The sequence below is a fragment of the Salmo trutta genome, chromosome 24, assembly GCF_901001165.1.
Source record: "Salmo trutta chromosome 24, fSalTru1.1, whole genome shotgun sequence".
Classification (NCBI taxonomy): Eukaryota; Metazoa; Chordata; class Actinopteri; order Salmoniformes; family Salmonidae; genus Salmo; species Salmo trutta.
The window spans coordinates 12,611,865-12,627,980 of record NC_042980.1 but is presented as its reverse complement, the minus strand read 5'-3'; the positions used below and the strand labels follow the sequence as shown (position 1 = coordinate 12,627,980).

Here is a 16,116-nt window from a genome sequence, read left to right as displayed (position 1 = left end):
TGAGTTCTACAGTACAGATTCCACAGAAGAAAAAGTAGGTCCTAGTGATCTGAAGTGGCCCATACGTATCAAGCGTCTCAGAGTGGAAGCGCTGATCTAGGATCAGTTTTGCCTTGAAGTTCACACTGAATAAGCTGACATGGACAAGGACCTGATCCTAGATCAGCACTTCAAATCTGAGAAGCTTAGGCTACATCTCTCGGTCTCAACCTGGGCAGTAGGTACAGTTGAAGTCGGAAGTTTACATACACTTTAGCCAAATACATTTAAACTCAGTTTTTCACAATTCCTGACATTTAATCCTAGTATAAATTCCCTGTCTTAGGTCAGTTAGGATCACCACTTTATTTTAAGAATGTGAAATGTCAGAATAATAGTAGAGAGAATGATTTATTTCAGCTTTTATTTCTTTCATCACATTCCCAGTGGGTCAGAAGTTTACATACACTCAATTAGTATTTGGTAGCATTGCCTTTAAATCGTTTAACTTGGATCAAATGTTTTGGGTAGCCTTCCTCAAGCTTCCCACAATAAGTTGGGTGAATTTTGGCCCATTCCTCCTGACAGAGCTGTTGTAATGGAGTCATTTTTGAAGGCCTCCTTGCTCGCACACGCTTTTTCAGTTCTGCCAACAAATGTTCAATGGGATTGAGGTCAGGGTTTTGTGATGCCACGCCTATACCTTGACTTTGTTGTCCTTAAGCCATTTTGCCACAACTTTGGAAGTATGCTTGGGGTCATTGTCCATTTGGAAGACCCTTTTGCGACCAAGCTTTAACTTCCTGACTGACGTCTTGAGATGTTGCTTCAATATATCCACATAATTTTCCATGCTAATCATGCCATCTATTTTGTGAAGTGCACTCGTCCCTCCTGCAGCAAAGAACCCACACAACATGATGCTGCCACCCCCATGCTTCACGGTTGGGATGGTGTTCTTCGGCTTGCAAGCAAATCAAATCAAATGTATTTATATAGCCCTTCTTACATCAGCTGATATATCAAAGTGCTGTACAGAAACCCAGCCTAAAACCCCAAACAGCAAGCAATGCAGGTGTAGAAGCACGGTGGCTAGGAAAAAATCCCTAGAAAGGCCAAAACCTAGGAAGAAACCTAGAGAGGAACCAGGCTATGAGGGGTAGCCAGTCCTCATTTTCTGGAATTTTCCAAGCTGTTTGAAGGCACAGTCAACTTAGTGTATGTAAACTTCTGACCCACTGGAATTGTGATATAGTGAATTATAAATTAAATAATCTGTCTGTAAACAATTGTTAGAAAAATTACTTGTGTCATGCACAAAGTAGATGTCCTAACCGACTTGCCAAAACTATAGTTTGTTAACAAGAAATTTGTGGAGTGGTTGAAAAACGAGTTTTAATGACTTCAACCTAAGTGTATGTAAACTTCCAACTTCAACTGTATGTAGGCAGTAGCTGGGCACGGCACAGCGCTATTCACACTGCTTTACAATGGCAGATACAATATCACAGCCAGCATGAATTATTTAGCAGCTATGATATTGCACAGGGGGTTAGGAGGAATATGAGTCACAGTTATCAATTATGTCAACAGCAGCACAGGATTTGCATTCGGGAGATGAAAAGTATTACTGCCAACCAACCAAGTCTGTCTTGGCCACAAAATGGTACAAAAAGGTTGAAACACTGGTGAAACAGCTCACGATTTCAGCAGAGGCTATTGCCACAGGTCTTTTTCCTTCATTTTATTTTGCTATAGGTCAAATATGTCTACTTGGATGAATGTACAATAGGGAATAGTTAACTGCTTTGTCACGGCTGTTTAAAGGATCGGACCAAGGCGCAGCGTGTTTGTAGTTCCACATATTTATTATTATTATTATTGTGAAACGTTGCAATACACCAAATACTTGAAATAACAAAACAACAAAACCGTGACGCAGAGAAAAATACACACTACTCACAAATTAACAACCCACAAACACAAGTGGAAAAAACCCCTACATAAATATGATCTCCAATTAGAGACAACGAGAACCGGCTGCCTCTAATTGGAGATCATCCCAACAACCCCAACATACAGTGGGGGGAAAAAGTATTTGATCCCCTGCTGATTTTGTACGTTTGCCCACTGATAAAGAAAGGATCAGTCTATCATTTTAATGGTAGGTTTATTTGAACAGTGAGAGACAGAATAACAACAAAAATCCAGAAAAACGCATGTCAAAAATGTTATGAATTGATTTGCATTTTAATGAGGGAAATAAGTATTTGACCCCCTCTCAATTAGAAAGATTTCTGGCTCCCAGGTGTCTTTTATACAGGTAACGAGCTGAGATTAGGAGCACATTCTTAAAGGGAGTGCTCCTAACCGCAGCTTGTTACCTGTAAAAAAGACACCTATCCACAGAAGCAATCAATCAATCAGATTCCAAACTCTCCACCATGGCCAAGACCAAAGAGCTCTCCAAGGACGTCAGGGACAAGATTGTAGACCTACACAAGGCTGGAATGGGCTACAAGACCATCGCCAAGCAGCTTGGTGAGAAGGCGACAACATTTGGTGCGATTATTCGCAAATGGAAGATACACAAAAGAACTGTCAATATCCCTCGGCCTGGGGCTCCATGCAAGATCTCACCTCGTGGAGTTGCAATGATCATGAGACCGGTGAGGAATCAGCACAGAACTACACGGGAGGATCTTGTCAATGATCTCAAGGCAGCTGGGACCATAGTCACCAAGAAAACAATTGGTAACACACTACACCGTGAAGGACTGAAATCCTGCAGCGCCCGCAAGGTCCCCCTGCTCAAGAATACATATACATGTCCGTCTGAAGTTTGCCAATGAACATCTGAATGATTCAGAGGACAACTGGTGAAAGTGTTGTTGTGGTCAGATGAGACCAAAATGGAGCTCTTTGACATCAACTCAACTCGCCGTGTTTGGAGGTGGAGGAATGCTGCCTATGACCCCAAGAACACCATCTCCACCGTCAAACATGGAGGTGGAAACATTATGCTTTGGGGGTGTTTTTCTGCTAAGAGACAGGACAACTTCACCGCATCAAAGGGACGATGGACGGGGCCATGTACCATCAAATCTTGGGTGAGAACCTCCTTCCCTCAGCCAGGGCATTGAAAATGGGTCGTGGATGGGTTTTCCAGCATGACAATGACCCAAAACACACGGCCAAGGCAACAAAGGAGTGGCTCAAGAAGAAGCACATTACATTTACATTTTACATTTTAGTCATTTAGCAGACGCTCTTATCCAGAGCGACTTACAGTAGTGAATGCATACATTTCATACATGGAGTGGCCTAGCCAGTCTCCAGACCTTAATCCCATAGAAAATCTGTGGAGGGAGCTGAAGGTTTGAGTTGCCAAACGTCAGCCTCGAAACCTTAATGACTTGGAGAAGATCTGCAAAGAGGAGTGGGACAAAATCCCTCCTGAGATGTGTGCAAACCTGGTGGCCAACTACAAGAAACATCTGACCTCTGTGATTGCCAACAAGGGTTTTGCCACCAAGTACTAAGTCATGTTTTGCAGAGGGGTCAAATACTTATTTCCCTCATTAAAATGCAAATCATTTTATAACATTTTTGACATGAGTTTTTCTGGATTTTTGTTGTTGTTATTCTGTCTCTCACTGTTCAAATAAACCTACCATTAAAATTATAGACTGATCATTTCTTTGTAAGTGGGCAAACGTACAAAATCAGCAGGGGATCAAATACTTTTTCCCCCCACTGTAGAAATAGAAACCTAGAAACCCACATAGAAACAGATAACCAGAAAACCACCCAAAAACACCCCCTGTCACGCCCTGACCTACTTTACTATAGAAAATGACATCTTACAAGGGTCAGGATGTGACATGCTTTGTTCTACTTTGGTCCAAATCAACTGGAGCCTTGAAAAAAGTATGTCAATAAACAGACAAAAAAAACTAGTTTTTTAGTCATGAAAATTGTTGCATGACTAGCATTTTCGGCCAATAAAAACGGTACAATTCAGAATTCCGAATGGATTTCTAGTAGATTTGACAGTCCCTGGAACCTATAAGCAGAAACCACAAAGGAGTTGAATACAGTGATAACCCATCTTCCTGTCAGCACATGTAAATCCCCAAATCTCCTAAAGCCCCTGTTAGTAGAGGAACAGAACAGCCACATGTTGTTGGAGCTTTCAACCACCACTACTCTTTAATACTGTACACACCACTAACAGCGCAATGCAACACTGCTTTCTTCTCCATGATGTGTCTGGATTTTGCCTTCCTCCCTCTTGTAGAATGCAAACATATTCTGACCATTCCGATTGGTCCCAGAAACCGACGGGTTGGGACAGAGCCGGCCTACATGATGACACGGTCAACTTTGATACTCTGATTGGTTAAAGACGATTCAATCGCTGATGAATATGTTGAGTACAAGGTCCCTCACTATGACGTCAGCACAAACGACTTCTAGGATACAGACTAAATTTACGTAGCGATCGATAGAGTAGCAGAATCAAATTCAGGATGAGTTATCAGGCAATAAAACAGTAAAACGATCAATGATTTTGGAGAAGATGAATGTATATAGTCCATATGAATAATGATAGATTGGACTTATCAGGGTAATGCAGACCCTGTTGAGATTGTTGACGATGCTAGTCTCATGAGACACAAGAGGCATGGAGGACAATCTAGGTCCATTCTTGTGGGCATTGTGCAGAATGTGAATAGTAAGTGATGAGGAAAGGCTGAGTGCTGGGGACTGAGTAACTGATTGAGTGGATGGGTGAGTGAGACTGTGTCCTTAATGGCACCCTATTCCCTATAGTGCACAACCTTTGACCAGAAGGGCCCTGGTCAAAAGTAGTGCACTGCATAGGGAATAAGGTTCCGATTGAGACGCAACCCGAGTGTCTCTCACCTATGATCCCGCTGTCCTTGCTCTCGAGCGTGGAGCTGGGGCTGGCGATGGTTCCACAGGGGCTGGAGTGACTCAGAGGAGTTTTGCTGTGACCGCTGCTGCTGTGTCTGAGGCTGTGGCTGGCGTTGCTGTTCAGGGTGGAGCACGGGCTCTCTGTGCAGGGGGACGCTGTGCTACTGGTCAGACTGGAGCAGGGACTGATACCCTGACTAGTCACTGAGCACTGGAAAGGAGAAACACATTTTATTTAGTTTTATTGATCCCACATGGCAGTCAAATATAAACTCAGCAAAAAAGAAACGTCCTCTCACTGTCAACTGCGTTTATTTTCAGCAAACTTAACATGTGTAAATATTTGTATGAACATAAGATTAAACAACTGAGACATAAACTGAACAAGTTCCACCGACTGTGACTAACAGAAATGAAATAATGTGTCCCTGAACAAAGTGTGGACGGGTCAAAAGCAAAAGTAACAGTCAGTATCTGGTGTGGCCACCAGCTGCATTAAGTACTGCAGTGCATCTCCTCCTCATTGACTGCACCAGATTTGTCAGTTCTTGCTGTGAGACGTTACCCCACTCTTCCACCAAGGCACCTGCAAGTGCTCGGACATTTCTGGGGGGAATGGCCCGAGCCCTCACCCTCCTATCCAACAGGTCCCAGACGTGCTCAATGGGATTGAGATCCGGGCTCTTCGCTGACCACGGCAGAACACTGACATTCCAGTCTTTCAGGAAATCACGCACAGAGTGAGCAGTATGGCTGGTGGCATTGTCATGCTGAAGGGTCATGTCAGGATGAGAATGCAGGACGTGTACCACATGAGGGAGGAGGATGTCTTCCCTGTAACGCACAGCGTTGAGATTGCCTGCAATGACAACAAGCTCAGTCCGATGATGCTGTGACACACCGCCCCAGACCATGACGGACCCTCTACCTCCAAATCAATCCCGCTCCAGAGTACAGGCCTCGGTGTAACGCTCATTCCTTCAATGATAAACGTGAATCCGACCATCACCCCTGGTGAGACAAAACCGCGACTCGTCAGTGAAGAGCACTTTTTGCCAGTCCTGTCTGGTCCAGCGACGGTGGGTTTGTGCCCATAAGCGACGTTGTTGCCGGTGATGTCTGGTGAGGACCTGCTTTACAACAGGCCTACAAGCCCTCAGTCCAGCCTCTCAGCCTATTGCAGACAGTCTGAGCACTGATGGAGGGATTGTGCTTTCCTGGTGTAACTCGGGAAGTTGTTGTTGCCATCCTGTACCTGTCCCGCAGGTGTGATGTTCAGATGTACCGATCCTGTGCAGGTGTTGTTACACGTGGTCTACCACTGCGAGGACGATCAGCTGTCCGTCCTGCCTCCCTGTAGAACTGTTTTAGGCATCTCACAGTACGGACATTGCAATTTATTGCCCTGGCCACATCTGCAGTCCTCATGCCTCCTTGCAGCATGCGTAAGGCACGTTCACGCAGATGAGCAGGGACATCTTTCTTTTGGTGTTTTTCAGAGTCAGTAGAAAGGCCTCTTTAGTGTCCTACATTTTCATAACTGTGACCTTAGTTGCCTACCGTCTGAAAGCTGTTAGTGTCTTAACGACCGTTCCACAGGTGCATGTTCATTAATTGTTTATGGTTCATTGAAAACAGTGTTTAAACCCTTTACAATGAAGATCTGTGAAGTTATTTGGATTTTTATGAATTATCTTTGAAAGACAGGGTCCTGAAATAGGGACACTTCTTTTTTTGCTGAGTTTATTACTGAAATGCATGGGTATTTACAAAGATAAGGCACATAGGCCTATGAAGTTGCTGTCATCATTGTCCTCATCAACAACAACAACATAATAAAACATGACAACAGAGGAAGAGAAAGAGCAGAGAGTAGAGCGTTGAGCCAAGGAAAGAAAACTACTGCAATCAGTATGAATGGAATCTCATAGCTACAAAGTTTAACAATAAAAACCTGTTCATATTTTTCACTTGGGAATAAAGAGCTTGTCTCCTTATATGGGAGCAGACTGGAAAATATGAGTCAAGTCAACTAGCGTTTTTTTAACCTGAGCAAATAACCCGAATCATGCGCAAGCAATGCAAATTCCTGAGGAAATAAATTAGCAGTTTACATGTGAGCATGACACACAAGCTGAAGGCATGAGCTCGCTCAGTAAACAAAGCGAGGCTTTCAAAACAGCAAACTCAGGCCTAAAACGACTCCAGGACCTGTATATCGGAGTATGAGTGCTGATCCAGGATCAGTTCCCTCCTTTCCATAATATGGAATAGGATTCATTATGATCTAAAAGCTGAAACTGATCCTATATCAGTACTCCTAGTCTGCGATGGATGATGAATAGGGGCCCAGGCTGTAGACAAGGCCTGAGCTAGAACGACTGAATACCAACTTACAATGTAACTACTAACCAGAATAACTCAACCCATGATTGATTACCATGTTCTTCTTACTCAAGAAGTGCTTATGCCACAACCCCAACCTTTAGGTGTGTCCCTTGTATTCTCCTCTCCGCTGCCTCTCTCTCCCTATGCGATTCAGTGTGTAGCCTACGTCAGTATGAGTGCTTTATGGCTGGGGTTAGCATTACCGCCTAGAGGTGTGCTACATGCCTACTCCCAAATTACACTTTATTCCCTATTTAGTGCACTACATTTGACCAGAGCCCTATGGGTAGTGAACTATATATCTATCTCTAAGGCCATCAGACTGTTAAACAGCCATCGCTAACATAGAGAGGTTGCTGCCAATATACAGACCCAAATCACCGTCCACTTTAATAAATGGATTTAATAAAGGTATCACTAGTCACTTTAAATAATGCCACTGTAATAATATTTACATATCCTACATTACTCATCTCATATGTATATACTGTATTTAATACCATCTATTGCATCTTGCCTATGTCGCACGGCCATCGTTCAACCATATATTTATATGTACATATTCTTATTCCATCCCTTTACATTTGTGTGTATTAGGTAGTTGTTGTGAATTTGTTAGATTACTTGTTAGATATTACTGCACTGTCGGATCTAGAGGCTCAAGCATTCGCTACACTTTCATTAACATCTGTTAACCATGTGTATGTGACAAATAAAATGTGATTTGATTTGATTTGAATAGGGTGCCATTTGGGACACAGCCCAGGAGCCTTCTAACACTGCCTCACCAAAGGGTTCTGCATGCTAACTCTTCCTCATCTTTTCCCATCTACATCACGATGTCGCACTCTAGCTAAATTGTGATCAGGGTCAAATTCCTAACGGAACACAACAACAACAAAATGTTTTGGCAATGGACAACCAGGAGGTAGTCCCTCCCTGTTTCAGTCTGTTTTCTTTCATTTGGTACCTATTGAATAGGACCCATGTAATGTGGAGCAAAGGATAAGGTAACTTACATCACCCAACATACCACGCTTATAACATAATAGCTTAACGGCATTTACTCTAAGGGAGAATTAAACAGACAATGCTTTTAAACTCTGATGGTAAAACAGCAGTGTAGAAGTCAATGGGATAGGGAATAGTTAAAGGTCATGCACAGTCAAAATCACGTTTTTCATTCAATTGGATGATATTTGGATAAAACCAGATCAAAGTAGGATGACCAAAGTATAAAAAATAACTGTTGATTCTACATTGATAAAGTTGATTACTCGACTAAAGTTGTATCATAAAGTTACTGGTCCCCTTCCCCCATGTCAAACACCTTGATTCGGGAGGCCGGATTATTAAGGGATTTTGTGGCGTCACAAAATCTCAAATTTTAATACACCAATGGTAAAGTCTTATTCTCTTACCTAATTTAAATAAGTACCACCTTGTAACCAACATCGCAGAAGGCGTGTTTGCAGAGGGGCGTGGTTTACATAGCTCTACTGGTGCCAGCATTTGACTGCAGCGTATCAGAAAATATAATTGCAGGTTTCCCATATTCATCTAAGGCAAAGATACTTACAGGTGACCAATTTCAAGAAGCTAGGCGTAGGTCACTACTTCATCACTACTTCAAAGGAGAGGCATTTGAACGTATTTGAATGTATTTTTATCAAAAAGCATTTTTTGGATAAAATGCCTTCTGGAACATATAAACTTTCATGTGCCTTGATAACATACTTATATGCCATCTGTAAATTCAAATATATTGGTTTAAATGACGAGCCTGGTTGGTTTAGCCACGGAAAATGTCAGGAACCTTCCCGCTAGCCATGACTGGCTATGATAATGGATGGGCTGGACATGCTGAGAGATGAGTTTGTATTGGTCTGCCATTTAGCACATTTCTGTCTATAACATGAGCTGCTCAGTAGGTGTAGATAATCCTTGCTACTGCAGCTTTTTTGAAAGATATAACGTTAGTCATGGAGAACTATAAAAGGGTTGCTACTGCTCTCAACAACATTGCTGCCCTGAATTTAGCAGGCGCAATCGACAAAAAAAAGTTGTGATGGAAAGGTTGTGATGGACTACTTTCTGCACACGGTCAGTGTGAAACGGAGTGACTTGACACAACAGGCCAAACAAGCTGTAGTTAGCTACAAACCAAACGGAAAAGACACACTACCGTGAAGTGTTCATCCATGTATACGGGTAAGAGTCTAGCTACATTTTCAGATATTATACATTTCTAATTTTGTCAGAAAGTTGTTTTTATTGCAAGTTAAAGCGTACTGTTCGCTTGCTAGCGAACATTACCTTGCTGGCTCGCTAGCTAAAGTTACGTGTATGATCTGTGTAGTAATAAGATTTGTATCTCAGAAACTATTTGCATTCCTAGTTATAGCCTAATGTTAGCTAACTAACTAACATTGAACCTAGTTGGTTAGCTTTAGCTACCTGCAGATTCATACTACAGCATTTCATGCATGGTGACTAGCTATGATAATCCGTTTGGACAGTAACTATGGGCTGGGATTATGGTTCATTGTTTAGCTAGCTAGCTACATGTCTAAACAAAAGACTCCACTTTGCCAGTTGATTACATGACCCATCAAGTTAGCCAGGTGTGTCTGGGGGTGATTACGGCAATCTATTGTATTTCATTGACATGTGTCTAGACAATAGTGACCCATCCACTTAGCTAGTTGTGGCTGGTGGGTGGTTATAGCGTTTCTTTCACATGACCCATCAATTTAGACAAATGTGTCTGGGTAAGCATAATCTAATAATTATTAAATATTTATAAAATATTTTTATCTGGATACTTTCTATTTTTGATATTGCTACCATGCAAATATGCAAGTAACCATTTCACTATACCGTTTACACCTGTATCCTGTGCATGTGACAAATAAACTTAGATTTTATTTGATTAGTTTGTGTTTAACAGAGACGGTAATGTGAAGAACAACATGACCTGCAACAAAGTCAGATTAGGATATAGGCCAAGGACTAGATAGTGTATTTTTACTTGGAGTTTTTCCTTATTGTAGGCTACAACTTTCATCACTTTTAGTCTTTAAATCTTTGGTTATTTACTACACTACCTTACTCATTCTGTTTAGCACATGGCCTCACAAGTGAATCCTTAAAGAGATGGGTGGGGCTAAGGTTAAGAGGGTGTGAACGATGCTGAATAAGACAAAGAAGAGCTCTTCAGTACAGTAGGTGTAACAAAACATTCAAGTGCCATTTTATCAAAAGTGGGGTTACAAGTTCATCAACTATCTAAGCAGAATTACTTCCCCATTGTTCCTCAACTGCAGTGTATGATATACAATTTTGTAGCTCTGAGTCTCTACTTTTATCAATGCAAAAAAACACCAACTACAAATGTTGCTACAGAAGACCCAATTGAGGTGATGAGGTCACATAGGTTTCCACTTCCATCTGTGTCTGGTGTTAGCTAATAACTGGCCAACTAAGTCTTTAGCCAGCATGGAACAAAAGCGGTTGCATGGACCAAAAGTGGTTGCCCAAAACTGTGATGCAGTTGTCATGTCATTACATCAAGAGACATGTCAAACGGAAGATACATACAAACATCTTGACGTAATTTATAGTCATGATATATGAACATTGTCTGGCAGTACAAAACATTAAGGACACCTTCCTAATATTGAGTTGCATTGAGGGATGCTGGCCTATGTTGACACCAATGCTTCCGACAGTTCTGTCAAGTTGGCTGGATATCCTTGGGTGGTGGACCATTCTTGATACACAAGGGAAACTGTGGAGCGTGAATCACGCAGCAGCGTTGCAGTTCTTGACACAACCCGGTGCGCCTGGCACCTATTACTAGACCCCGTTCGAAGGCACTTAAATCCTTTGCCTTGCCCATTCACCATCTGAATGGCACACATACACAATCCATGTCTCAATTGTCTCAATAACAAAAAATCCTTCTTTAACCAGTCTCTTTCCACTTTCATCTACACTGATTGAAGTGGATTTGAGAGGTGACATCAAGAAGGGATCATAGCTTTCACCTGGATTCACCTGATCAGTCTGTCATGGAAAGAGCAGGTGTCCTTAATGTTTTGTATACTCAGTGTATATATTTTATGGAAAGTACAAAGACTTTACCCTGTAAAGTTTCAACTGAATGTGTCCAAGATGAACTAGCTAACTAGTTTGATAAACAGTGCTGACAATTCCACTTGGGCTAGCTAGCTAAATTATACAGCCAGCCTTTTTTTCCATATTGATGCTGTTACAAAACAGTTGGATAAAACAATCTTTGTGAAACCATGATGTGATGTATGACAGGATTGGATGTTGCATGCAATTTCAATGTTGTTTGAGTTTCTTTGTGTATCAGCAAATTTGCTTGAGATAATCTCACTGCGTCCATGTTACTTGACATAGGCGTTCTCAAAAGAACCGTCAGTCGAGGTGAGCACCCCGCCCACTCATTCTGTCTTCTCAGACTTCCTGGTAGTTTGCCCCTAAGAGAAAAAGGCTCTTTGGAGCATTTCTATCGGGAAAAATATTGCAGGTGATGTTTTAGTCACTCGAAGGGCTATTTTACATAGGAATCAGAATGACTGGTCGGGGACCTTTAACAGATGATCAATGCCTCCAAACGTTTCTCTCTAAAGCACTGAGAAGAACTTCATTCTAGATTGACAAACAACATCACAAAACCAGTGTTACCCTAATTTCTTGGGATTCTCACTTTGACATCTCAACTAATGAATATGATTCACAAAATATAAGCTTCTTAAAAGTGACTTGAATGACCGTTTCTGGGCCAAAATGTGTCAAAGAAGCATGAAGAGGGAAATCAAAGGGGTGCTCTGCTCCCTTCCACTGAGCTTCTGATTAATTAGCCAAATGGTCCAAACAAACTGAGCCGAAGACTTGACATAATTCTATTTCTGGAGGTAAGCTTGTACACTTGTGTTACATACTCAAGTGCCCCTGCAAGAGCCACTCAAGTTTGCCTAAGATCATCACACTGGATACCTCAGGCTCATACTCCAACACTAACACACTCGAGCAGTTTAACTAACCAAACATTCACTTAGTTTACAGGCACAAAACATCTCTGAGAACATGTTGATGATAGAGTTTAGAGTTACCCTTATTCGCCGCAATTAGTATCATTTCCGTGGTAGAATTGAGACTTTAATCCAAGTCCAAAGAAGCGGGGCAAATGCGAGTGCAAGCTGCACCAAAAAAGCATCCTTTCTTCTTTCCCCTCTTTTCACACTCTCTCAACTCCCCTCCCTCCCCTCCCTCCTTCTAGCTCTCTATCTCTGTTGTTGTGCGGCTGCTGCAGCAGCTGCAGGGGGAAATGAAATACCTTCTTTTCATTCTTGTCTTCCATAGGTATGCGAGCCGTGCCCGGGATCCCTTCTCCCAGTAAGAAGCCCAGCCTTGTCATCAGCTCCTGAGTGGCAGGAGAGGAGGAGGAGCTTGGCTCTTTCTCGGCTTGCAGCTCTGCTGTGTGAGAGAAGAGAATTGACTCACGTTAATATTCAAAGGCAGGCCAACCCAGGGAGAGTGACTGGCTCTGCCCCTGCTGCCGTGCTCCACACATGCACAGAAAGACACACACACAGCTGCACGCACGCACACACGCACACACACACACACTGCTGCTGGGGGTGCGCAGGCAGAGAGGAAGGCATACACACTGACACAGAGGTGGATACAGCAAGCATGGAGCAAAGCACAGTGCAGCTCAGTGCACTACAGAGGCAGTACTCTGCAGGGTTTGCTTGCACAAGTCCAGCCTGCCTGCCTCGTTAGGAATGCTGTGACAGTGTCTGTCTCTCTTCAACAAGTCCAGCGTGCCATTCTACATGATGCAGCTCTCACTCACAGAGCCTCGGAAAATCAATGAAGAACACAATAGTAGAATGGAATAGAAAAGGCTTCACTTTTTGGTTTTAACTGTTGTCTCCTGTCAATGTTACCAAAAAAATAAAACAATTTAAAAAACATTAAAAAAGGATCGCAAAAAATCCCTTTTGGAGGATTCCCGGAGTCAGGAGGGAATAAGCAGGAAATCCGGAATCCTTCAAAACATGATTTTGGGAAAACCAGGAAATTTATTGAAAAATTTGCAACCCTAGTTTCAACCCCTTGCTATTGTACTTGTGTTGGGTGGACTGCACTATATATTTCTTTCATAATTTCACATTGACAGTGTAGGTCTTTATTCTCTTACATGTAGCCTGCTGTATACTTGTCTGCTATGATGTTCCAAAGAATGTACATTGGTTTTCACTGTCAATAAACCATGATCTCACAAAACATTGACTTACAAACACACTGCAAACCAATACATCCACAACTGGGTGATGACGCTGTTATTTTGTATGTACATTACCACAACATGTTAATGAGGAGCCAGGGGGATATGGGCTCCACATATGATGGCTGACCATAGAAATAGTATGATATGATAATTATTAGTATTTATATGGGGCTGACAACCCTGCCACCCCACCCCTAAGGGCAGTGGGGAGGCCTGGGGTACAATAAATCATTATACTGCATTCTGTCAGCACCTCCCCCTCCCCTCTCTCTTCCAGTTATTAATAATGCTGGCAGTCCATCTGATTAAATACAAACCCGTCCAGCCACATAATATACTGCCAAGACGTAATGAAGTCAAAACTAATGCCACCACACACACACACACACACACACACACACACACACACACACACACACACACACACACACACACACACACACACACACACACACACACACACACACACATTTACAATTATTTGCTGCTGTGGTGGCAGGGGACGCAAGAAGAATCCAACCATTTTATTCTAATATGAAATCTGCTGATGGATGCAATGTAGACTGATTTGATTGAATGCAAAACAAGACTGACCCCGCAACAGAAACCACTCAACCACCATGAACATGTTTACTTCTCTACTCCCAAGACATTCCCTTACAAACTGTGTATTACTATTGCATTATCTATAGGAACAAATGCTACACCATATTGGTTGAGTGGGAGGATGTTCCAAACATAGAAACAGAATGAAGCAATTCTATTTCTATGATTCCAACCTGATTGAGGGTCAAGAGGAGAAATCCAGCAGAAGGATACATTTGGTAAAACGGAGAGGAGGAGAGAGGAGGAGAGAGGGAGGGGAAGAGAGAAATTATGGAAAATCTCATTACTCTCCTCCCTTAAGGAATTAACCAAGGAGACCCACTCCACCAACGCACACGAGCTCCCTCTCTCCTCCACTTCCACTCCACCCCTCTCCCCTCTTTTGCCCTCTAACTCACTTCATTTCACTGCCTTCAAATCAAAATCAAACCAAGTTTGATTGGTTGCATACAAATATTGAGCAGATGTTATTGCGGGTATAGGGAAATGCTTGTGTTCCTAGCTGCAACAGTGCAGTAATATCTAACAATTCACAACAATACACACAGGTCTAAAACTAAAAGAATGGAATTAAGACAAATATAAATATTCGGACAAGCAATGTCGGAGTCCGAAGTATAAATATATATACATATATATATATGGGATGTATAGACATTAAAGTCATTAAAACCCATTTTTCAACCACTCCACAAATTTCTTGTCAACAAACTATAGCTTTGGCAAGTCGGTTGGGACATCTACTTTGTGCATGACACAAGTAATTTTTCCAACAATTGTTTACAGACAGATTATTTCACTTATAATTCACTGTATCACAATTCCAGTGGGTCAGAAGTTTACATTCACTAAGTTGACTGTGCCTTTAAACAGCTTGGAAAATTTCAGAAAATTATGTCATGGCTTTAGAAGCTTCTGATAGGCTAATTGACATAATTTGAGTCAATTGGAGATGTACCTGTAGATATATTTCAAGGCCTACCTTCAAACTCAGTACCTCTTTGCTTGACATGGGAAAATCAAAAGAAATCAACCAAGACCTCCCCCCAAAAATTGTAGACCACCACAAGTCTGGTTCATCCTTGGGAGAAATTTTGAAACGCCTGAAGGTACCAAGTTCATCTGTACAAACAATAGTACGCAAGTATAAACACCATGGGACCACGCAGCCGTCATAACGCTCAGGAAGGAGATGCGTTCTGTCTACTTGAGATGAACGTACTTTGGTGCGAAAAGTAAAAATCAATCCCAGAACAACAGCAAATGACCATGTGAAGATGCTGGAGGAAACAGGTACAAAGGTATCTATATCCACAGTAAAATTAGTCCTATATCGAAATAACCTGAAAGGCCGTTCAGCAAGGAAGAAGCCACTGCTCCAAAACTGCCATAAAAAAGCTGACTACGGTTTGCAACTGCACATGGGGACAAAGATCGTAATTTTTTGAGAAATGTCCTCTGGTCTGATGAAACAAAAATAGAACTGTTTGGCCATAATGACCATCGTTATGTTTGGAGGAAAAAGGGGGAGGCTTGCAAGCCGAAGAACACCATCCAAACCGTGAAGCACGGAGGTGGCAGCATCATGTTGTGGGGATGCTTTGCTGCAGGAGGGACTGGTGCACTTCATAAAATAGATGGCATCATTAGGGAGGAAAATGATGTGGATATATTGAAGCAACATCTCAAGACATCAGTCGCAAATGGGTCTTCCAAACGGACAATGACCCCAAGCATACTTCTAAAGTTGTGGCAAAATGGCTTAAGGACAAAAAAGTATTGGAGTGGCCATCACAAAGCACTGACCTCAATCCTATAGAAAATGTGTAGAAAGAACTGAAAAAGTGTGTGCGAGCAAGGAGGCCTATAAACCA

The 16,116-nt window shown here is 42.1% G+C and overlaps 1 protein-coding gene across 9 annotated transcripts in view; it reads right to left on the bottom strand.

Annotated features, from left to right (window-relative positions):
* Positions 1 to 16,116, bottom strand: part of LOC115160706 (protein TANC1) — a 286,753-nt gene that overhangs the window by 123,338 nt on the left and 147,299 nt on the right. For 5 of the 9 annotated variants that reach the window (XM_029710993.1, XM_029710992.1, XM_029710998.1 and 2 more), the window contains 2 exons: positions 12,677 to 12,816; positions 4,909 to 5,131 (listed from right to left, as the gene is read on the bottom strand). In XM_029710993.1, coding sequence (XP_029566853.1) covers positions 4,909 to 5,131; positions 12,677 to 12,816 — 363 coding nt within the window. The remainder of the gene's footprint in view (positions 1 to 4,908; positions 5,132 to 12,676; positions 12,817 to 16,116) is intronic. The other 4 variants (XM_029710995.1, XM_029710999.1, XM_029711000.1 and 1 more) reach the window with 1 other exon arrangement.